At 39.6% G+C, this 22,714-nt stretch overlaps 1 protein-coding gene across 2 annotated transcripts in view; it reads right to left on the bottom strand.

The window, feature by feature from the left end:
• Positions 1-22,504, bottom strand: part of LOC139673534 (golgin subfamily B member 1-like) — a 41,472-nt gene extending 18,968 nt beyond the window's left edge. Inside the window, exons 1-20 of one of the 2 annotated variants that reach the window (XM_071559294.1) lie at positions 22,398-22,504; positions 19,047-19,104; positions 17,682-17,834; positions 16,178-16,324; positions 15,130-15,252; positions 14,590-14,754; positions 13,619-13,804; positions 12,670-12,792; positions 12,396-12,509; positions 11,220-11,541; positions 10,758-10,867; positions 10,263-10,380; positions 9,670-9,761; positions 9,046-9,197; positions 5,562-5,715; positions 4,678-4,768; positions 3,078-3,208; positions 1,854-1,963; positions 770-938; positions 310-414 (exon numbers count right to left, since the gene is read on the bottom strand). In XM_071559294.1, the coding sequence (XP_071415395.1) occupies positions 310-414; positions 770-938; positions 1,854-1,963; positions 3,078-3,208; positions 4,678-4,768; positions 5,562-5,715; positions 9,046-9,197; positions 9,670-9,761; positions 10,263-10,380; positions 10,758-10,867; positions 11,220-11,541; positions 12,396-12,509; positions 12,670-12,792; positions 13,619-13,804; positions 14,590-14,754; positions 15,130-15,252; positions 16,178-16,324; positions 17,682-17,834; positions 19,047-19,091 (2,610 nt within the window). In that variant the 5' untranslated portion in view covers positions 19,092-19,104; positions 22,398-22,504. Of the gene's footprint in view, positions 1-309; positions 415-769; positions 939-1,853; positions 1,964-3,077; positions 3,209-4,644; positions 4,769-5,561; positions 5,716-9,045; positions 9,198-9,669; positions 9,762-10,262; positions 10,381-10,757; positions 10,868-11,219; positions 11,542-12,395; positions 12,510-12,669; positions 12,793-13,618; positions 13,805-14,589; positions 14,755-15,129; positions 15,253-16,177; positions 16,325-17,681; positions 17,835-19,046; positions 19,105-22,397 lie in introns of both variants that reach the window. The other variant, XM_071559295.1, reaches the window with a different exon arrangement.
• Positions 22,505-22,714: the final 210 nt, after the last annotated feature.

Below are 22,714 nucleotides of genomic sequence, written 5' to 3'. Positions count from 1 at the left end.
AAGGTTTTGGGTTATTTCTTAAAGTTCATCTTACAGCTTAGAGGGTTAAATTCCTCTTTGTCTAAAGCTGTGCATGGTTAAGATCACTGACAAACTAAGGTACAAGCTAAAATCAAAAATTAATATAAAATACAAAGTTAGTACAGTTCTGATTAAAAATTAGTAAAGACCATTATGATGTTATGGAGAAGGGATAAAATCCTTTTTCTTGAGGGGTCCCTGAATCATGCTGTTGCTTTTGCTGACATTTAAACAGGCCATGACAAAGGAATAAAGTATTTCTTCTCTTACTTTACTTTCATGAGTTACCTTTTCCTTCAGCGAAGCAACTTTTTCTGTGAGGTCACTGATGAGTGTTTTCTGCTCAGTGTTCTCCACTTCGTACACACTGCACTTCTTTAAGGCTTCATTCAGCTTAGTATTGACAAGAAAAATCCATGTGATACAAACAAATAGAATTCTATTAAAATTCTGATGTCACCAGTTAGATCATCAAGTTCACACAACAGTGAAGTTTACACTTTGAAATTTATACACAACAATAAGTTATCACCCCAATAAAACATAAATACTTTCATTCAAAGCTGTGCTGGGTCTAAAAAAATCCTTACAGGAAACTTATGAACTTTAAGTGAACAAAACTGTAAAGACACAGCAAAAACCTTCAGACTGGGAAAACATCAATATTGCTGCTGGGACACAAATAAAAGTTTATGGCTAAAGCTTCTCAGTTCTAATAAATCAAATGCTAACAAGAAATTTAACTTACCTTTTGCTCAGTGTGCACAAACTTTTCACCAAGCTCTTTGTTGAGAACATCCTTTTCTTGCAGCAGTTTCCTCAAAGTTTCAATCTGACCCAGTTTTTCTGTCGTGCTCAACAGTTTTTGTTCTTTCTCTCCAAGTGAATTCTCAAGGAAACTATTTCTGTCACTTAATCTAAGAAGAAAATATTTAAACATTTTGAAAACAAAGCTTAAGTTTTCTAGACTTACTAGCCCAAACTGTTTTCTTAAGAGAGCAATGATTTTTATACTTTCCATTTAAACTTTCAAGTACAAAAATGCCATGACTGAAAGCAACTTCCAAGCCCCAAACTAATCTCACTGCACACACAAACATGAATCAAGCAACTTTTTTCAAGTGTTTTAAGAAATTATACTCATTTAAGCTTGTCCTAGTTGAGCAGGAGGGACCAGTTGACACTGTGTGGGGGTGATCAAAGCTGTGTATTCTACCCCCTCTATTCATTCCCCAAGGACAATGGGCCATTAGCAGCAGCTGCCCAGGGAGCCATTGGCACCTTCACACTCAGCCTGAGGGGGCGGAGCTGCTAATGGGCCATCAACAGTTCAACACCCCCTGGCTCCCAGAGTTAATCACCCATTGTGTGAGTCCCCGCCCTGGGGGAGGGACTGGGTGCTCCCCGAGGGTACATAAGTGGTGGGTAAGAAGACCTTGGGAACTTCTCGTCGGATCCAGAGCAGCAGCAGGACCTCGACAGGAGGAGATCCCCGCTCTCACCCAGACCACAGGCCTCGCCTGCACCAACAGGTTTTTCATTTCCTTTTGCTCTGGACTTGAAGGAACCACAGGGGTCTCAGCCCAAGGGCAAACAAACCCCCTTGGGTTTGTGCCCCAGGACACTGGGTTATACTGCTGGGTTTTTGTGAGTTGAAAGCAATTTCCCTTTTGTGTCAGTGTTGTCATTGTAATATTATTAAATTTTAGCTCTGACTTATAATCTCTCTCGTGGTGAGTTCATTTCCCCTGCTGATTTGCCTTTAAACCAGCACAAAGCTTAAAGCAAAATAAGCTAATCACATCTGGAGTTGTAAAGAACTTTCACTTTACCCTTTCAGCTGCTCATTGAGGCCAGAGATGAGCAGTTGATGCTTTTCCACATCTCGCATTTGTTGGCTCCGTAACTGGGTGAGTTGAGTTTGCAGACGTTCATTCTCATTCTGCAACACAAGAGCAACAAAGAGCCTTCACCATGAAAAGGAACAGCCACACAGCTCTGCAGGGTTTCAAAACACAGTACAAATCTCCTACTCTAGGATCCACTGCACCAACTCAAAATTAAAACCACAAAAAAAAGAAAAAAAAAAGAAAAAAAGTAGTTCAACAGCAACCAAAAAGCCAAAGAAAAACACATCCAGAACCAACAGCAAGTAGGACAAACATGGCAAACTTGTCACCAGTCATGGAAATAAGGTGGCATTTTGGAGGAGGCAGAACACACCTGCTGACCTTCTTCCTCTATACCAAACGTTACCTGTATTGAGAGGCTTTGTTACAAGATTCTCAAGGAAAAATTAATGTCTTCCATCTTATAATCATTCATTCTTTTCTATACATGTGCAACTTAGCAGATAAAGAACTGTGAGTAATGCACCAAGAGTTTGAGTCAGAGCAGTTGTGTCATTTACTGAAAATAAGGTTCACAAATTATCTCTGTAATTTGTCACTCAGGCAATATTAAAAACAAGCTTTCCTTTGAAAAGAACTTTATTTTGTGGGGCCTTCACCAAATATTTCACAATATAAATATATCTAATTAATATCTGGGGTTTAGACTGGTCATATACAAATGTTACATCATTGATTATTTTTCTATACAGTTTCCTTTCTATAAATATGCATATATACATTTACATATAAAATATTAAATACACACAAATATGTACAGAAAAGAAACTTGAGGGATATAAGAAGAGGGAGACTTATGCCAGTCATAACAAAAATCTAATTCTGGACCTTCTGGCAAAGGCCTCACCAAAGAATAATGACAATCATGTTGTCTTTCACTGTGTTCCTGAAACAAATTAAAAAAGCCTAATCCTAAATATGTTTATCCATGTGCTGAACAGAAGCAACAGGCTTCAACTTCAGAGCATAAAATAATAAGTGTATACTCTCTACCAACAAAATTATGAGTATAAATTAGGGTTTAGCCAGGTTTTGTTGCCTGCAAATTGATGATTTTGACTTACTGTAGGCTATGATTTTAAGAACATGAACTGAGAACAAAATTATTCTCTTGCATCGTTAGGCTTACACAACTCCAAAGCTCACCTGAAGAGCCTCCATTCTACCTTGAAGCTGAAATCTGTCTTCCAAATCCTGACAACGCTCTTCCAGAAAAAGGATTTGTTCCTGCAGTTGATTTCTTTCCAATTCCAGCTCTTCAACTACACTCTGTAAACCTGGTGAAGTCCAAGAAGAAAAATTATTTCCAGAAGTCAAGTAAAATTCCTGAAGTCTAGAAATGGTTTCAACTTCTTATTCATGATTCTCACCAGTGCTGGACACACTCAGAGCTCACCCATTTCTAGTGGAAATGCCTGAGGCCCTGTGTCAGAGACTGAAACGGTTAATGATTTATGCATTCTAAGAAACTTTGCAGGCTTTTGACTTTTGCATTATACCCCTGATGGGCAGTTGGGCCCATCCCTTCCTCCAGTGCTCCAGCCCTGAAGAGGCACGAAGAGCCATAGCCCTGCCCTTCACATGAGCTCAGGGAATATGGGGGTTCACAGCCCGGCTGGTGACACTGCTCCATGGAAAACACCCCCCTGCCTCAGGGGAGGTGCAGAGGGCATGCTGATAAAAATGGACTGGTGACTTTGGGAATTTGGGTTCTGTTCCTCACCCCCACCGCCTGCAGGACTGCTGAGATGCAACACTGGATCCCTGGGCAGTGACTCTGTAACCTTCCCATGCTCACCTTCTCTCATCTCTTCTTTTTCCCTGCTGTTCTGGACTCTTCTCCTGTCTTTCTCCCCCCTCTCCCCCCAAGGCTATTCTCTATGTCACACTGTACGGAATTGTTAAAATAAATACTGATTACACAGTGTTGTTTCACTTTAATCCACCCCAAAGGGAATGATTAAAACCAAACTAGGTTACCCCAGTCCCCTTCCCAGGAGCGGGTCGTGACACGCTGCATTCCCAAAATTCAGATGGCAAAAGTACTCTTAACTACTGAAAAAAACAAAACAGAGTTGCAGAGCTCCAGAACTCAGAGAACCTGGCAGGACTATTCTAATAATACTGAGACACAACTATCGTGGCTTAATCAATAGTGTGACTCAGGTCCCTTTAACCACAAGTTATTCAAGTACTTGCAGGATCAGATCTTAAGTGATTATTAATAAACTGGTGTGTATCAAAATTTGTGAGTCCATTCCATCTTAACAATAAACTGTATTTACAATCTTTACCACTGCTATAAAAACATCAGCATTACAAACTAAGAACTGTGTTTTTAAATCAAAAGCAAACAGCAATGGGATGCAATTTTGTTTTCAACAGAACTGTGATATAAACTGGGCACACATTCACAGGAACAAGACTCAACTGAAAAGAACACATGATCTTGGCTCAGAGGAGATTGGATGGGCACCAAGACTCATCCAATCCGTGTCCAGCCATCCCCAGACTCTGCTCCTGACCCAGAACTAGGCAGTTCATCCAGCACGCACATGCTTGGAAATGAAAAGGGCAAAACACGAGCCAAAAAAATCCAACAAAGATTAGAATACACCACAAATGGGCTGTTAGCTGAATTTGAAAACAAAAGTGGACATGGAATACAGATGCTGTGTGCATGCCTTAATAAACTGACTAGTGGCTGTCACACCTGCATTAGGTGAACTGTACTCTGGCCACCAACCTCCCATGTTCTCTCCTTCAGCTGAGTCAGTGCTGTCCAAGGTGACATTCAATTCCTGAAAGCACTCCTTGCCATCCAAGTTGTATTCCTCCTACACAGAAAACATGAGAAGGAAGTTGAATTTAAAGAAGGAAGGCAGCAAGGGCAAAATAGTCCTGTTACTAAAAGCATAGTTTTAACTACAAGGCCTAAAAGTCAGCAGGTGATTCACGTGTCTAAATGCAAATATATGGGATTGCTGGGGACATTGGGGTATCCTGCCCAGCTTCCAGCTATCATTTCCACAAAACTCAAGTCTCACACAGGGTTTTTTAAGGTATCTGCCAGCCTTTAAAAACACCCTCAGGCTTCTGAGAGGCCAATGGATAACTACCTTTGGATATCTTAATTAGTCCCCCCATTTCTACAGTTACTCGAGTTCTCTGAATACTGGAGTTAACACAAAGTTGTTCTTCCAATGGTTTGTTGATGTGAAAATGACATATTAATTCTTACAGAAGTTATCATTTTTTTGTGCAAGCTACAGCACAAACTACCTGGAAGTTCACCTGATAGTGACAGACACCAATTACTCAATAAAGCTCTACCAACACATTTGTACCGGTTTTATGTAAACCAAAACTGGCCTTAATACAGGAAGCAGGCACACAGCCTCAGGCTTTGGACTGATTCCTGAGGGAAGATTGTGTGGACTCAAGGAATAAAGAGGTGTGATGCCACTGGAATACTCATCTTCTGGCTAAGTACACAATCATTTCATTTACCAACGTTTTTGGTTCCATAGCTGCTCTTTAATATTTTCAAGCCTAAAGCATCACATAAATAACAGCACTTCCCACCCTTTTATGAACATAATAAATAATCTCTTGCCTCTGCTCACCCACCTGAAGCTTCCTGCTGGTGTGGGAGCCCTTCCTTTGTGGCTGCTGCAGCCTGCCCATTCCTGGGGCTGTGGCCAGTTCCTCCTCCAGCTCCTGCTGCCCTGAGACCATGGCTGGATGGGAGCAGCCAGGAAAGAACCAGTCATCCTCAATCAGTTTTGTGCCACAGGAAAGCAGTTACATTTATATCAGACACTACCACATGAAGAGAGACCAGGGACAGGGTGAAGTAGTCCCTATGGAATGACTGACAGGAACAAGATTAAAGATTAAAATCCACTCTGCCCACTTTGTGATTTCCCTCCAATGTTGCCATGGAGAGCACAAAGGCTGAGGATCTCGCTAAGGAGGAGCAAAGTGTGGTCTGACTTCACTTCTGCACCAGCTCCACGTGAAGACTTCACACAGGAGAGTGGAAGGGGTGAGGTCATCCCAATACACAAAAAGATTCAAATGCTAAATTCCATCTCAATTCAATTTACCAGGTTAAAATATACCCAATTTGTGTGATAAAAACTACAGCTTTTTCAGCTGGTGACTTTATAATCTGAACAATCACACTGATTTTTATAGAAATTACATGTGTCCCTTTCAACTTGGATTTCAGTCTGAGCTATAAAGTCAGATAATTCCAGCGAGTCACAAGCACATGTTACTCTGCAAACTGGCATCAAACCACCTATCACAAATTAGTAACATCATTCTTTTGAAGACAAATACAGAATCACTAGTAAATAAACACACAATAAATTGAGAATATGAAAGCTTAGGTGTGCATCCTGCTCATGGTTAGAAATGATCTGTCACTTAAAGTACATTCCCATCTGTTTTGTGACACAACAAAACATATTTGGGGGAAGAGCTTAGGAAATGGACATTTCATGCAAAGCAGACAGAACAGGCAGGGAAAAGAAGGGAAAGCAAAGGTGGCTCCATACTTCAACTGAAATTAATTAGATAATTACAGATTCAGCTTGCAGTCTAACCACAGCAATCCACAGTTGTGCTCACAGCATGCAAAATTCAGAGAACTTATGCTGAAGCATCTGTGAAACTATTTGGAGATTCAGCCCTACTGGGAATGCTCTCCTTTCAATTGAGTTGTCCAAGGATTACTTATACCACAGATTTCATTACCACACCATTCTCTAACACCTGCCAGATTTAAATTCTTCCTGTAATGTTTCAAAAATCCACACCTAATGTGCTGTCAGAAAAGATTAGTGGAGAAAAGTTAAAGAAAAAAAAAATGATCCTTTTAAAGTGGGGTTGATAAATTGGATTATAATTCTGATTTCAATTACACTTTGGCTCCTCGCACTGTTAATTTATCAGCATTTGCTTTACACATCTTTGTTTATTTTCTAGGTACTACAATGGTTTTTATCTTTATATACACCTTTACAAAGCTGTAAAAAAATGCCAAATTTTGATCACAGGCCTTAAACCTGCATTTACAAGAGCTGCCAGTGAAAGGGTTCAAGGAACAAACATTATTCTAGGTAATAATTTAACCCCTTCTTTGACACTGTCATTTGGAACCGAAAATATTTAGGCTTCTAAGCCTTTGATAATGAAGAAAACAAAACTACTATTGTGACATGAAAGGCTAGAAATCAAAGCTTTAGAATTATTTAGAACACTTAGAGAAGTGTTAAAACACTTCCAGTTAAACTAAGCATTGCTTTAACAACAATTAGTGAGTAAATACATTTTCTCATGTTTTACAGAAGCTTTGGGAGCTTTTCAATGGCAATGATATAAAAAAACTGGAAAACCTTTAAGTTTTGCAGCTCCCCACATATTCAGCCCCAAAGAGACAATTGTCATATGTGGGAATTTATCAGTGGGATGTCATATTGCTTCAATTGTTGGTAACTAATATTAATGCACCCAGTTCTGCAGTTTATGGGATGGAATGTAACTGTGTGGAGTTTTTTTTAAACATTACTGGATTTCAAGGGCTACTATTTCCTTCTTAGGCACAACCACTTGTGGCAAGCCAAGAAATTTAACATGGATTATAATCCATAAATATGGAGTCAGCTCTTCCCCCAAAGGAAAATGGAGACGATTTGGTTAATCCCAAGGAAGAAACAGACACTGCAAGGCAGGAGAAACTCAAGTTAAAACACAGCACTTGTTACACATGTTGCTAAGAACCACAATGGCAAATTTTATAAGGCACTGCTGGCGATTGTCTCTCAAAGAAAGGCAAAACCAGGAGAAATCAGCAGCAGTACCTTACAATTGCCATTGCTGCAGGAACCTGCATGCACAAAACTGATGGGAAACTGCTGTCCCTGGCTGCCCAAATCGCAGCAGAGGGAGGGAGTGGAGGGGGAAAGGACGCTCAGGGCTCACCAGGAACGGCAGGAAAAAAAGAAACACGAAGGTCATGCACACCCCAAGGGGGAAAAATGCAAAGTTCAACCTAGACTGAGGCAGAGGAAATTTTACAACTGTTATTAATGTTGCATGTGGCTCTGGAGGCATGACAGGGAACAGGCAGATTCAATGAAGTGATATTATCCTTCCAGTCCCAAAGCATTATGTGACAAAATCCCTCAGAAAGAAGAGTCGTGATCTAAAACCATTTCTGTGCTTACACACCAAACCTCAATTATTTGCCATTTACATGATCAATTTGCAATTAAAAGGAGAAGGCTCAAATTAACTAACTGGAATAATTATGATGGTAGGCCCTGTGCATTAAAATTTGCCATTAATCCCCACACAGTTAACTCGGAGGACAAAAATTATAATGTAGCAGCAGATAGCATGGAAAAGGCAGTAAAAACTCTCTGAAAATTAACCAGACTTTTATAAATTTTAATAGAAGCTGCTTCAGTTTCTCACCACCTGATTAATTAATAATTCAGAAAACTATAAAAGCTGACATTACATAGAATGTTGATTTCTGTAGGTAATATATTTTCAAACTAACTCCAAGCCAGAGCCAGTTAAAAATTAGTCAGCTGTTCTAGACAAGGGACACTTACTAACAGATTACTGAATATTCTAAATATAACTAGGCAGGAATTTCTTAAAGAGAAACTCCATCTCAAGCACAGTTTGTTAAAGTGCCCCACACCTTCAGCAGCTGTTCCAGGGAGGCAGCTTCAGTATTTCAATAGGAAGGGGTTTATTAAAGCTTTTTTATATTTTTTATCATTTATCATATGCAGACAATAAGCTTTGGAAGTCAGTTCAAGGGGTCTTACAGAGCAGCAGCTCAGATGGGAAACAGAACAGGCACATCTACTCATAAAAATGATGCAAAAAAAAGATGAGTGTATGGAAAACAAACTCAAGGAAAGAAGAAAAAAGCAGAAATTGCAAATTTAAGCAATTTCACTAACTGTACAAATTACATGACTACAGAAACGAGTCAGGGTGGTGTGCTATCAATTCAGTCTGAAGCACAACAGACACACACAGAGATACATAAAAAGATATTATTATTGTACTGTAAATAAACAATTCACCTTCTCTCTCCTCCTCAATCTGAGCCATCCTCAAGGCCATGGCAGACTTCTCTTCTCTGACTTGCTCCTGGGACTCCTCTGACTCCGGGACACTCTCCTGCCATTCCAGGAGCTGACTCTGCAACTCATCCACACTACCTGATTCACTGGCCTAATGAGAGAAATTGGGCCTTAAAACACATTTGCTAAACCACGTTGCCAACTGGAAGAACATTTTAAATTGGCAAACCGTTCTAATTCATCACTTTGCAAAAACAGAAACTTTTGAAAGTGGTAATTGCTACCACAGATCGTGTGAAAAAGGAGCCCCAGCAACTTCATGAACCATCAGAAAGGTTTTGCCTACAAAATAACAGCCACACTTTGGTGACTCATGTTAACTAAACAAACAGTAACCTGCTTGGAAAAGTGTAATTGAAGGCACGTGGCAAAGGAGGTAGAAATTAATCTTCTTAAGTAGTTCAAAAGCTGTCACCTTGTTATCCAACTGAACATCTCCTGACATCGACAATCCCATCTATCACTACATTGAGTCTCAGCTCCAAAATCCAGCTGATAGTGATTTCCAGACTCTGTTTAGCCCCACTAATCAGTAACTGATAGAAATCAATTTGCAAGTTGACCTGGGAAGCTGCTCTTTTGGTAACTTGGTCAAGATCAGCCTGCAGCTTCCTCTGCTGCTCTTCATACACCTCCAGCTTTTTCAGCAGCTCATCTACAAAAACAAGATAAATTCGGTTCATTAGGACAGACCACTAGCAGGAAGATGAAGAAAATTGAAAAGAAATATTCAAAATGAAAGTTCAGAGCACGTGCAATATTAGTAACAGAACCCTACTTTAAAATACCTGAGGTTTTAAGTTAAGACTCCCTCTCAAATCCTTAATTATTTCTTAGTTTATCTGCAACTCACAGCTCTCAAAAGTTTATTGTATATATGCTGATAAATATTCTAGGTATATTTGGTCTCACTTTTCCTCCTAAGGTGCCTCTTCCTGAAAAGTTTGCACCTCTTCTGCCTAAGCCTAAAAGCAACAAGAATTATGCACAAGCAGATTTAGGGAAGGAGAAGTGAGCTGGAACTCTTACTTAAACACTCTCTACTACTGTTTACATTTGCATGAAGTTACTTCAGAAACTGCTTAAAAAAAAAAAAAGAAAAATTTCATTTGTCTCTACTTTGGATCATCTCCAAAAGGGAAAGATCTTCTTTTACCATTGTGAGTTCTGATTTCATACAAGCATTGCAGCTTGGACTGTAGCTCTTCATTTTCAGCTTCTAATTCTGAGACACGACGGTTTAAGGCAGACATATCATTATTCTTTGAGGAAAACTAAAAGATAAAACAGTTGTGGGGTTTTCAAATGCAGCAAAAACACAGCAAAGTCAATGCAACCTTTTATTTCCCCCTCGTTTTTTAATAAAATTTAGAATAGCTGTTTTTCTGATATTTAAAGTGCAATAAAGGAGTTCATCTCCAGTGAGTTTACTCCTGAGTGCTGTTAATACCAGCTTGTACTATTTTTGTTTAAACTTCATATTGTATCAACACTTTTTGTCCATTCCATTTTTATACATTAGTTCATATACAAAGATTCTTTGAGTAAATTATTTTAACATTCTATTTATCCCACATCTCACTTTTCTTCACTCAAATCAATAAGCACAGGAGTTTAAGAAAGACAGAGTATTAAACCAAGTTACACCTACATTTTTCAGTTCATCCTCCAGCTGTTTGATTCTTGATTTAGACCAGGCCTTCATTTTCAGAAACTTGGCTTCAGATTTGCTGGCCTCTTCTGTTTTCAGTTTCACTTGCACTAAGAACCAAGCAGCAAACATTATTCAAAACTGCAGAAAGGTTATTAATACAAGCCCTGTGTTAATTTCTTTAGCAACTGGAACTCAAGATACTTGCAGAAGAAAATGGCATTTACAGAAAAAACAGAACAATTAGAAATGTAGTGAGAAATTTACAGTTCATGAGATTATCTTGGTGATCTTCCAACCCTCATTATTACAGCACTTGATAGAGACTCTAATAAGGGTGGCAATAATATTCCACTAAATTTAAGGTAGTTCTGCTTTCAACAGGTATGAAACTGGCCTACAACCCAGAGCAGCCAGGGCCAAAGAAACCCTTCCCATGTGACAACTGCTTAAACAGGATACCTTCCAAATCTTCCACCTTCTCTTTGGTTACAGACTCCAGATCTTGAACCTGTTGTGTGTTCCTCTGTGCGCTGCCACTCAGTTCTGCCACTTGTTTCTGCAGCTGCACCAGGGCCTGGTCCTTCTCCTGCAGCTCAGTTTCGTGTTTCTCCTGAATTTCATGCAGCTCAGCACTGTGTCTCTCCTTCACTTTGGTCATTTCAAGCTCATGTTTCTCCATAATGTCTTTCAGCTGGGCTCTCATGACGTGTTTCTCAGCATCCAGCTTAGACTGGAGGTTTTCTTTTTCAGACAGGAGACGCTGCACGTTTTCATTAATCTCCTGTTCAAAAAAAAAAAAAGGCACAACAAGCAAAACCATCTCTATTTGAATGCAAAGTGTTTTTACTACCACTGGCAAATATTGCATCTGTATTCCTACATATATCATAACAAAAAATCAGGGTTTCTGTCGGCAACTTGGCTCCATTGCAAAAGCTACTCAGCTCTTACTTGCCAAAACATTCATCTAAATGGCATCACTGTTTAAGTGCAAGCCATATGCAACCTCTTGCACAGGTGAAAATGGAATAAAAAAGAATGTTTGGTTCTATGGAATATTGAAAATAAAACCAGAACAAAGTTAAACTGCTGGACCTGGCACCCCTGACAGTCCCACAAGCTGAGAGCCCACAACCCCCTCTTTCTACACTGCTGAATTGAAGCAGCATCACTCAGAGGGTAAATCAGAGAGCATGGAAGGTGCTTAAACATAAAGAACCTTGATTAGCTACTTCTTTTGCAAACAGTAGAAATACAGCAAAAAGAAAGGCACAAAACTAGCAAAACATCCTTTCTGGAGGGGAAAAAAGGCTTAATTCTGAGGCTTACTGCACTGTGGAACTAGAGAGGCTGAAAACTTTTGATAGCAAAGTCTTTCCTACATGGCAAACTCCAAAAATGAATCAAGACAAACTGAGGGTGAGAGCTGACATTCTTATATTTTATGGGCTTTACCTCCCCATTAAGTTAATTTCCTAACTAGAATTAATAATTGTTTCCACAATTACAGTTCCAAACAGTACAAGGCTCCCAGAGAACTGCCTAAACTAATTTTCCATGCAAAACCAAACAGCTTTTCTAACTTGTAAATGACCTGATGAGTTTAGTTGTGCATTTATTTATGTTATTTCTTACTTTCAATTGCTGGTCTTTGGCATCCAGTTCCTTTTGCAAGACATCTATCACCTGAGTCCTTCCCAGCATGACCTCCTCCTTTTCATGGAGCTTCTGCTTCAAGGCCTTTAGCAGCTAGACAAAATAAATAAATAATCAAGCAATCTATAAAGGAGTTCAAACTTACAGAAGAGAATGAAAAAGACTTAATATTTATTTTCCCCACCAGACTGAGTCACAGTTTAGTAATTCCATGATTCCAAATTCCAGCTACTGAGTTTCCAAAGCAACAAACCTGTTCTAGGTCAGCACTTGCATCAGATTTAGCAGCTAATCTAAACAGCTCTTGCTCATGTTTTTCTCTCTGTGCTTCCAGCTCCTTTCCCTTTTCCTGGATGATTTTTTGCAACACACGTACCTAAAGACACGAAGAAAGGATACATGAAATCAAACCACAAAGGTGTGAGTAAATTTTAAAAGTAAATGTTTGTAAATATTTTTTGTAAATAAAAGTACACAGGATTGTCTAACTAAAGGTACTGCAAGAGAAGAGATTCCATCTTAAGTCCAAATTAACAGTAAATATACTAATTAGTCTATGATGACACTCATTTCTAGCAACTTTCTATCAATTAAGCCCAAATGGCAGCTTTAAAACTGAGCTGTCTCTCCTCAAACACCCATATCCTACTTCCAAGGTGTTTTTTAGCTCTCTTATAATTTTTATAAGAACTAAATCCAACTTAGGGAATCTTGCTAATGACATTTTGAATAAAATTCATTGATGCCCTATCGAGCTTTACACCTACATGACAACACTGTGCTCCCCCAAATGGCTTCTACAGTCTCAGCTGTTGGTCTTTTCCTTTCTCTCCCAAATCCAAACTAATTCCCTGTGTTCTGCACAATAGGTGTGGTTTGTTCAGGATAAAATAAACTCAGACATCAAGCGATGTGGGAAACACTGAGATAAATAATTTCCTTTGTGGTAGAACTCAAATGCTGAGAAAACACACACAAAAACACATTAAAATCTGAGCTTTTGCTTCCAAAGGAGGTGGGAGAGCCTGGTAACACCAACAAGTGGGAAACATGCTGCCTAGCTCCACCTTTTTGTTTTATTTTTAAGTATTATTTAACAATTTCATCTGAACACCATATGCATCATTACTCAAAAATCACCCAAAATGAGAAATACCATTTCCTAAACACTACAGCCAAGATTTTACACTATGTTTACTTACATTTTCCATATAAGTTGCTTCCTTTCCTTGGAAAAACTCTCTCTCCTTGCTGTGAATATTTTTAAGGCTCTCAATCTGTTCCTGGAACAAGCTACATTTTTCTTCACTGGCTCCAACCTTCTTGGTAAGGTTCTGAACCAGAATCTCCATGCTGTGCAGTGATGACTCCTTAGCTGCCAGCTGATTCTTTATGAGGCAAACCAGAAGACAATCAGAAGGGACCCAGAAATAACAAGATAAAGCAATCATGAAGCCTTTCTGTCAACATTAAGCTCAGAACTCAAGTTTAGTTTTAACTGGATCGAGATCTGTCAGCAGATTTGAAGTTGTTACTAATTGGTGTAAGTACTAATGAAAAAAGAAGTAAATGAATTTAAATGAAAATATAAATAAATACTAATGAAAATAAAAGGAAATATAAATGAAAATAAAAGGAAATATAAATGAAGATAAAAGGAAATATAAATGAAAATAAAAGGAAATATAAATGAAAATAAAAGGAAATATAAATGAAGATAAAAGGAAATATAAATGAAGATAAAAGGAAATATAAATGAAAATAAAAGGAAATATAAATGAAGATAAAAGGAAATATAAATGAAGATAAAAGGAAATATAAATGAAAATAAAAGGAAATATAAATGAAAATAAAAGGAAATATAAATGAAAATAAAAGGAAATATAAATGAAGATAAAAGGAAATATAAATGAAGATAAAAGGAAATATAAATGAAAATAAAAGGAAATATAAATGAAAATAAAAGGAAATATAAATGAAGATAAAAGGAAATATAAATGAAAATAAAAGGAAATATAAATGAAAATAAAAGGAAATATAAATGAAACTGATCAGTGGAGAATTTTGATTCACATGAAATAACTGCAGAGGATTTTGTGCTTCGGAGAGACATCAGAACTCGTTGATGCCTTGAGACCTCAATGGAGAGTTTCTGTTTGAGGGGCTGATGTACCTTCAGCTCTTCACTGGGCAGGGGAATTTCACTGGCAGCCCCAGATCCCAAGGCCATCTGCAAGTCCCTGATGTAAGCATCCCTTTCAGCCAAGCTCTTCTCCCTCTGTGTCAGCATGGAATCCATCTCAGCCCCTCGGCAGCACTGGGCCTCCAGCTCAGCACTCTGCAGGTGAGAGCACATGCAATCAGCCCTTGCCCACATTTCCTCCTCTTATGACTCAATTTTGCAACAAGAAAAACTGAAGCAAACCAACATTTTTGTTATAAATACAAGATTTAGGTACACCATTCACCCCCAAAGTTCATTTTTCTGTATCGCAGTCCATTCAACCAGGACTCACTGCTCACTGAAGGCAAAAGAACAGAATTCCCACTGCATTTGCTCAGGAAGTTGTAGCATACAAACCCCCCTACTCAACAGAAAACTCTCAGAATATCTGTTTAGCAGCATAGAATTAAATATATATTTAAACATTTAAACATAATCCTAGACCACAAATTTGAAAAGCCACACACTTGGCATCATACAAACCCCCACCTTTTTTTGTAGCTCCTCATTTTTTTTGGTGATCTGGGATTCCAGTTCTTCAATTCTCCTTCTCAGCACTAGTATTTTCCCACGATTTGCTGCAGCATTTTCCTGGTCACCATCTTTGGATGCCTGAAATAAAACCCAGGGAAGTTTGCATTCCCCATTAACAGGTAAAACCTGACTGCATTCCACTAACAGGTAACAACTGGTAGTACATCTATCTCACAGACAACAGTGGTGAGATAAAGCAGGTTTCATTCCTGGTTTGTGTTTCAGTTTGTTATGTATTACACATTCCATGGAGGAGCTGGACAAACCAGGCACTGAATTTGTATTGAGCTTGTGAAAGTCCTCATATTTCAATTATTAATGACAATTATTGCCAAGTAACTTCCATAGGTGTAACTGCTGGGTTAGAGAAATTGTTATTATTATCAAGGGCAATGGTTAAGCATGTTTTATTAACAAAGGAGTTCAGAAGCATAAATAATTGTACTGCATGTTTTTAAGGACAATTAGGGACTGCAAACTGAATGTTATTGTTCCCTTTCAGCACCCCTTGGAAAAAAAAAGCCCTAAATATACTGAAGGCTCACTAAAGTTATTTTAGAAGCTCTATGAAGTCCAAAGATGCTGTTTTGAAGAACTGCAAGTCTACTTGCACAACTGTGCTACTACAAACAGACCTCTATGAGCAGTAAAACACCTGCCACTGAAATGAGCCATTCCATTTGCATTTTGCTACCCAGGACAGTTTTCCGTTTCCTGCGGAATAAATTTTGCTTTCATTTCTTCTCAAATCTTTTCTTCCTGATTAACATGTGTCAAAACCTTGAGTTGTTACTGATAAAGATCAGGGAGAATTTTTTTTTACTAAAACAATTTGAAAGGAATGTGCCATTTCCTGGATTTCTACTGAAAAATGTAAGAATTAAATAGAAACACAGATGAAGTGACAGCACCCTGATCCTAATGTGAACTTTGGTCCTGCATTGAGAAAACTGCCCAGAGCCTCCCAGAAGTTTCATCTGCTTTAAAATGTCAGGACACTCACCTTTTTTGGTTCTGCTTTTGCCTCTGAGCCTCCTGACACTGGTAACTGCTTCTTAAGTTCTTCCAGCTGAGAGGTTAATGATGCAACCTTGGCTTTGTTCTGCAGCTTCAGCTTGGAAAGTCTGGCATCAGCACATTCCTTCTCCTCCTACAAACATCAAAGTCATGAAGGACTAAATTAGCTCCATGGACAACTGCTTCCTTCAGTACTTCCATTAAACCAACAGAAGTGGGGGGAAGAGGAAGGAATCTGAAGTGATTAGCACAAAAATGTCTACCCTGAAGAGACATTGCAATGTCTCACTTTCATTGTTTAAACTTTCTGCACATGGTTGTTATTAGTGTATAAAATCCAGAGCATTAGGATACAAATTTTTCTAGTTTTTCACAGCTATACAAGTTCAGGGCTTGATTTTTTATGAGAGTAATTCATTTTTTTATGCAAAAGGAAATAAAAAATACTATCCTCTTTACAGTAATACTTATTAATAATATAACACTATAGAAGCTTATGTCATTTTGTTTATAGAGATGACTTAATTTGCCATGGAGTTTTTAAAAATTCACTGTTTTAACAGTTGGTTGTTCACAACCACAGAAGGTATTTTATAAAATGTGTAAAAATAAGCCACTTGTAAGAACAGACCAATCTTAGGAGTGTTTTAAAAACAACAGAGCAAAGAATAACAAACCCCTAAATAGTCTTCAGGATATTAGATATAAATTCTTCCTAGTTCAGTCCTGGAACAAAACACATGCTGGGAAAAGGCAGCAATGTCCAGGAACCACAAGAGCTCCCTGTGACCACGTGTTCCCAGAGTTGCTATAACAGACTTTGTAGCAGTTTTGGCTTTAGTCAGCACAGGTCCCCATTTAGGCCTCAGTTTTTAGCAGGCCTCAAAGGTTGTGACACAGATTAGAGGGGACAGGTATCATCTGACTTAAGCAGCCAAAGAGGTATTTCATATCATCTGACATCATCAGGAAGTGTCGGGGAGTATAACAAGCAAGGTGGGAGGAGTCTCTCTCTCTTCGGTCCCTGCTTCTGACCAGGACGGTTCCCGCTCCCTGACTGCTGATATCAGGCCCTGCTGCCGGTCCCACGTCTGTTTACCTGGGGACATGAGCACATTCCTGTTAATCCTCTTTCCCTCTTGCTGGGAGGTTTCCTTTGGGGAGGGGGTTTGGTTGGTTTGGAGCTTCACCTGTTAGCTGGGGCGACCTCGGTGAGCCTGTTGTTGTTTCCTGTCACCATGTGCTATTTCATATTCTGTGTTAAGCTCTCCTCTTCTCTGTATAAATATAAAAACCTCACTGTGTCTAAAGCCTCGTTTCTGCTGTTTTCCCTCACTCTCCTGCTCTGGGAGTGGACTTTTTGACTGGGTACCAGGCAGCTGGCATTTTGCCAGCTCAAACTATAACAGACTTGTAGCTACAAAAATACCATAAAAAGGACTGAAGGGGGTTTTCAACTAATCTTTTTGCCAGGAACACAGAGTCAGTACCTTTAACTGAAGGTCTTTGTTGCAGAGCTCAGCATCCTTCTCCCTGACCAGCTCCTTTAGCTGTGCCACCAGCTGCTGGGTGCTTGTCAGCTGTTCAGTCAGATCCATCACAGACAGGCCTCCTGCATCCTGGGAGCCTGCAGCCTGCAGGGACTGATGGTACTTGGATCAAACAAAATGCTGCACACAGCCTCAAAAACCCTGCAGCTGCTGCCTTGACTGCTTTTTTAAAACATTCAGCAAATCTTATTGAATTAAATATTAAAACTTATATTTATTACACATACCTACACCAGGCCATTTTTATCAAGTTTGATCATCGTGCAGAACCATAAACCTTAGAAACTTGTTGAGGAATATTAGTTTGAAACACAGCAAAACCTGGAAAGCATTCCAGGGATCTAAAACTGGAAATCCCCACTCACCCCGTGTGTGCTGTGACAACCAGCAGTGTTGGTAAATAAAACAAGTATCAATAAAATATTGATACTGAAGGTACTCTGCACAGAAATACACTTGGGGGGAAGCTTATGCAAGGCCTACAAATGTTTCCTTAAGGCAAGAGAAGGACAGCAGTTGTGTTATGCATGAGAGATTAAATACCAAGTAGGTAAGTGATGCCGTGAGTGACCCTTCCCTCCAAACACAGGACTCTGAGCCACGTTAGTGCAGGGTAAGATAAAAAGTAAAGGTCCTTTAATACCACAGGGCCTCCAGCCCACAGGAATACAGGATGACAGGCATGTGTCCCAGTTCTTGTTTCCATGGCTTTTATAATAAGATCCCTCCAATCATTGCTTTACACATTTCTCAGTCCAGCCCCAGTCCCACCCCTGGTCCAACCCCTGGAATTGGGTCTGGGGTCGTCAGGACCCTCTGTCTTCATCTGCTCCTCTTCCTCAGGCACACAAAGGTCTCTTGGAGCTCATCCAATTCTGGCTTTTGGGTCACTCTGACCTGTGTTTATGTTTCATTCTGTGGGCCTTCTGATATCCTTCAGCTCTTTACCTTGGAAAGGAGTCTAAACAAGATTAATTAACTAAAGGAATTTGAGCTCCCTGTTCTGGGACAGGGGTAGTGATAGAAAGGCATTAAACTTTAACTGTTAGAAATATTAACCCTCTAAAAATCTACACCTACTGTGTTCCTAAAATCTACAAAATGTGAAAATCAGAACAAAAACCCTTTCGGCATCATAAGAAACAAGAACACAACCTGACTTTCAGAGTCCTAAAACTGTCATGATAAAACCAGTCCAACAACTCCCTTACAGCAGAGCAAACACGTATGATTAGTACATGGAAAATGAAAGATTCTCTGGGTCAGAAATTCATAAGAAGATATAAACAGTAATTCAGCACTTACTGCTCTTTTGGAAGGAGAATCATCTCCACTACCCCATTTCCACATAGTTCCACGATGGCTTTGAAAACAGAAACCAAAGAAGAACACAGTAAGTATCAGAGACTCTCAGAGAAGTGTAATTAATTCAAACTCCTCTCCCTGTACTTCACTGTGAAATGCTTGAGACTCATCTGTTAATTCTGACAGCCCCTCTGATCTCCACCACACTACCAGTTGTGGAGAAATAATGACATTATGTATGAAATATGTATAAAATGCCAGTACTACAAAAATAATCCAAAAAAAGTCTTTAAATGACATACATTATCATTCAGCACAGCTGCTTCCCCAGCATATAAATAGAAGATACAAACCACATATAGTTTGCTAATATTTAACCTGACCTTAAGCACTGCCTGTCACTGCAGGAAAACACAGATTGTATCAATGCAGACATCTAAAAAATCATACAGAAACCTAAAAAACATTAAAGAACAACCTGCTTTAATTGCTGTGACTGCTGCACATCTGAAAAATACCAACTGCACTGCACCTGCTCAGTAATTTTCAGTCTCACCCAGCACCACCCAGAGGAAAATCACATGTCCATTCCAATCTGTGCTGGAGACTTTTGGAACAGACACTCATTGGCCAGTCCCCAGACTAGAGAGCAGTTTATAATGAACATTATTACACAGCTTATCTTGAAAAGAATGCAGACTGACAGCAGAGGCTGCTTTTAAAGCTGTTTGGCATTTCCAAGCCAAACCCAGGAATCACAGGCTACAATTTGTGGCCCACATCACCTCCAAGGCCAAGCTGGATTCTCCAAAGATCTTTCCTAACACTAAAACCAACAAAATGTGGGTTTGGGGATGGGAATTACATTCCTTGTAAGTAAAACCACTCCAGAGCTGTAACATCAAACCTGTTCTCAGTGAAAAGCTCATTTGCAGACCCATAACAGGGTTACCCAGGTACGAAAAACACACAATGACTCACTAGAAGTAACACAGTGTCCATTTGGATCTCATTTAGGAGTATTTCAGCTCATTTCCAGCCCTGACAGATGCAAACATTTTGCTTCACCTGTCAGCATTCCCACTTGAATACTTTAAAAATACACCAGAAAGGCAAAGCTATTTACACCAATGACACTAAATATTGACAAGTTTTCCAGATGAAGTTGGCAAACAAAACTGACCAGGCTTTCCTTACCCAGCATTAAGGCAACCAACAATGGTTTTTACTATTTTTCTGGGGTACAGACAGGAAGTTAATGCTGCTGGACCACTCAACTTGATCCCTTCACCTGAACTCAATTCAGTTTGGTTTTGGATCACCCTTTCCCTTCCTTTGGCAGCCTGAGGACACTCTCGGGCATCGCAGGGAGTCCAAAACTTTGTGTGGTCCCCCTCTCTGAAGGTTTCAATGACAGATATTTGTCTTCCTTCAAGTTCAAGCTGCTCCCCCTCACTGTTAAGGTTTCAAGTTTCTCCTGCTCATCTTACCTGCCCTCCTGCATTGATAACCATTCCCTGCACTCACTGCACACTCATTGCCATTAATCTCTTCAGTGGAGAACAGCAGGATAATCTCCTCTTTGCAAATTCCCTGAGACCCAACAGATCCCACTGAATTTTATGGAAAAAGTTCCTCCTGATGCTCAAAGCACAGGTGAGGTTTCAGCTCTTGTCACACGTTGCCAAAAAGAAAAGTCCCGGTGGCAGCTTTGCCTTCATATTCATCCATTACCAGCTGCAGCCAAATCCAGCTAAAACACCCCTCATAATGTATGATTCATCTGGGCCCTTTGCAGCTCCCCCTGCCCTGAGTCAGACAGCACAGGGCCCAGCACAAGGGCCACAGGACAGGTTTGGGCAGCAGCTCACCCTGCAGCCCTCACACAGTGCCACAGCTCAGGGTGACAAGCACACAGCAAAACACTGAGCTGCAATCCTGAGAGCTCCTACTGCTCCTACTGCCTGTCTGGCTTTCCACACACCTATTCCACAATCACACTGATAAAAAAGTGGTTTCAAAAACACCCATCTGAGTTCTCACCACCAAGCTGTTAAGGAAGGACCTTTCCCCCTTCTCCTGCAGAAATAGGCTGTGGAATTAAACACACTGAGGCAGAACTCTGCCAAGGAACACAGTGGAGTTGCCTTCCTCCTTCTCTTCCACAGGCAGAAAAACAGAGTGGCCACAATCCCAACTCAGGCTTTTATTATTTTAAATCCATTTCCTGTAATAACTGTATGCCCAGTGAAAGAAAACCACTTCAGTATCATTATTTTATCCTCGTCTCTGCACAGTTTTGCTTTAATCGTTGGCTGGATGTTGGTTCTTCTGCCAAAAAAGCTGAATTTGCTTTTAGAAGATCTGTGTCATAAATGAACTAAGAGCTCCTGGGCAAAATCTTGGACAAAATCATGACATGTAGGAAAGGAGCACAAACTGAAGTTGTGTTAACCAAACCACACACACTCTGCAGAAATGCAATACATTTACACAGCTCTTACTTGGGTCTGTTATAAAGACTTATCTTAACCACACTGGCCACACTTACAAAATAATAACAGCATGCATTATTATTTATATTAATTTAATAACAATACATGTTAGTATTTATACTGATTTAATAATATAGAATTTGTATTTACATAACATGTATTATTTTATAAATAATAAATAAAAATAACACAAGAGAAGCACTATTTTCTAAGAGCAGCCAAGTGATGATTTATATGAATTTATACAATTTATACAAATTTTTAAATATAAATAATAAAACATATTATACAGTTAGCACCTATTTTATAAAGGTAAATAATAAAACTTATCTTATTAATTTCTACATTTAGTACCTATTTTATAAAGATAAGTAATAAGACATACTATATTAATTTTTACAGTTAGCACCTATTTTATAAAGATAAATAATAGGACATATTATATTATACAGTTAGTACCTATTTATAAAGATAAATAATAAAACATATTACATTAATTTACACAATTAGTATCTATTTTATAAATAATAAAACATATTGATACAGTTAGCACCTATTTTATAAACAATAAAACATATTTTATTACTTTATACTATTAGTACCTATTTTATGACGATAAATAATAAAACATATTCTATTAATTTACACAATTAGCCCCAATTGTATAAAGATAAATAATAAACATACAAGAGAATCCCTGTTTCATAGAGCGGCCGAGCGACACCTGTTCTATTGACCCCACAATTAATGTCTATCGATTCCTAACACAGACATCCCACAGGGCCGCACTGTCTGAGGGCACAGAGGGTGCCGAGCCAGGACGAGCCATGCCCAACCTGCCGTGCCCCGGACTCACCTGCGGGGCGGCGGAGAGGCGGCCGAGCCCCCGAACCCCCGAGCTCCGGTGTCCCCGAGCTCCGGAGCCCCCGCGGAGCCGCCGCGCCCGCCCGGCCCCGGCCCCGGCCCCCGCCCGGCCCCCGCCCGGCCCCCGCCCGGCCCCGCCGCGCCCGCCGCCGAGCGCCCCCTGGCGGCCCGGAGGACCGCCCGCGTCCTCGTTGCCGCTGCTTTTTTTTTTTGCTCTCGTTTACCCCTAAACTTTCTCCTTGTGGGAAAAAAGTGAAAAACTGCCATCTACATACACGTTGCTCTCGGCTTTCCCCTCTCGCTGGCAGG

The sequence above is a fragment of the Pithys albifrons genome, chromosome 6 (assembly GCF_047495875.1).
Source record: "Pithys albifrons albifrons isolate INPA30051 chromosome 6, PitAlb_v1, whole genome shotgun sequence".
In the NCBI taxonomy this organism is placed as follows: Eukaryota; Metazoa; Chordata; class Aves; order Passeriformes; family Thamnophilidae; genus Pithys; species Pithys albifrons.
Note: the sequence above shows the minus strand (reverse complement) of the source record. Positions and strands in the feature narration are given on the sequence as shown.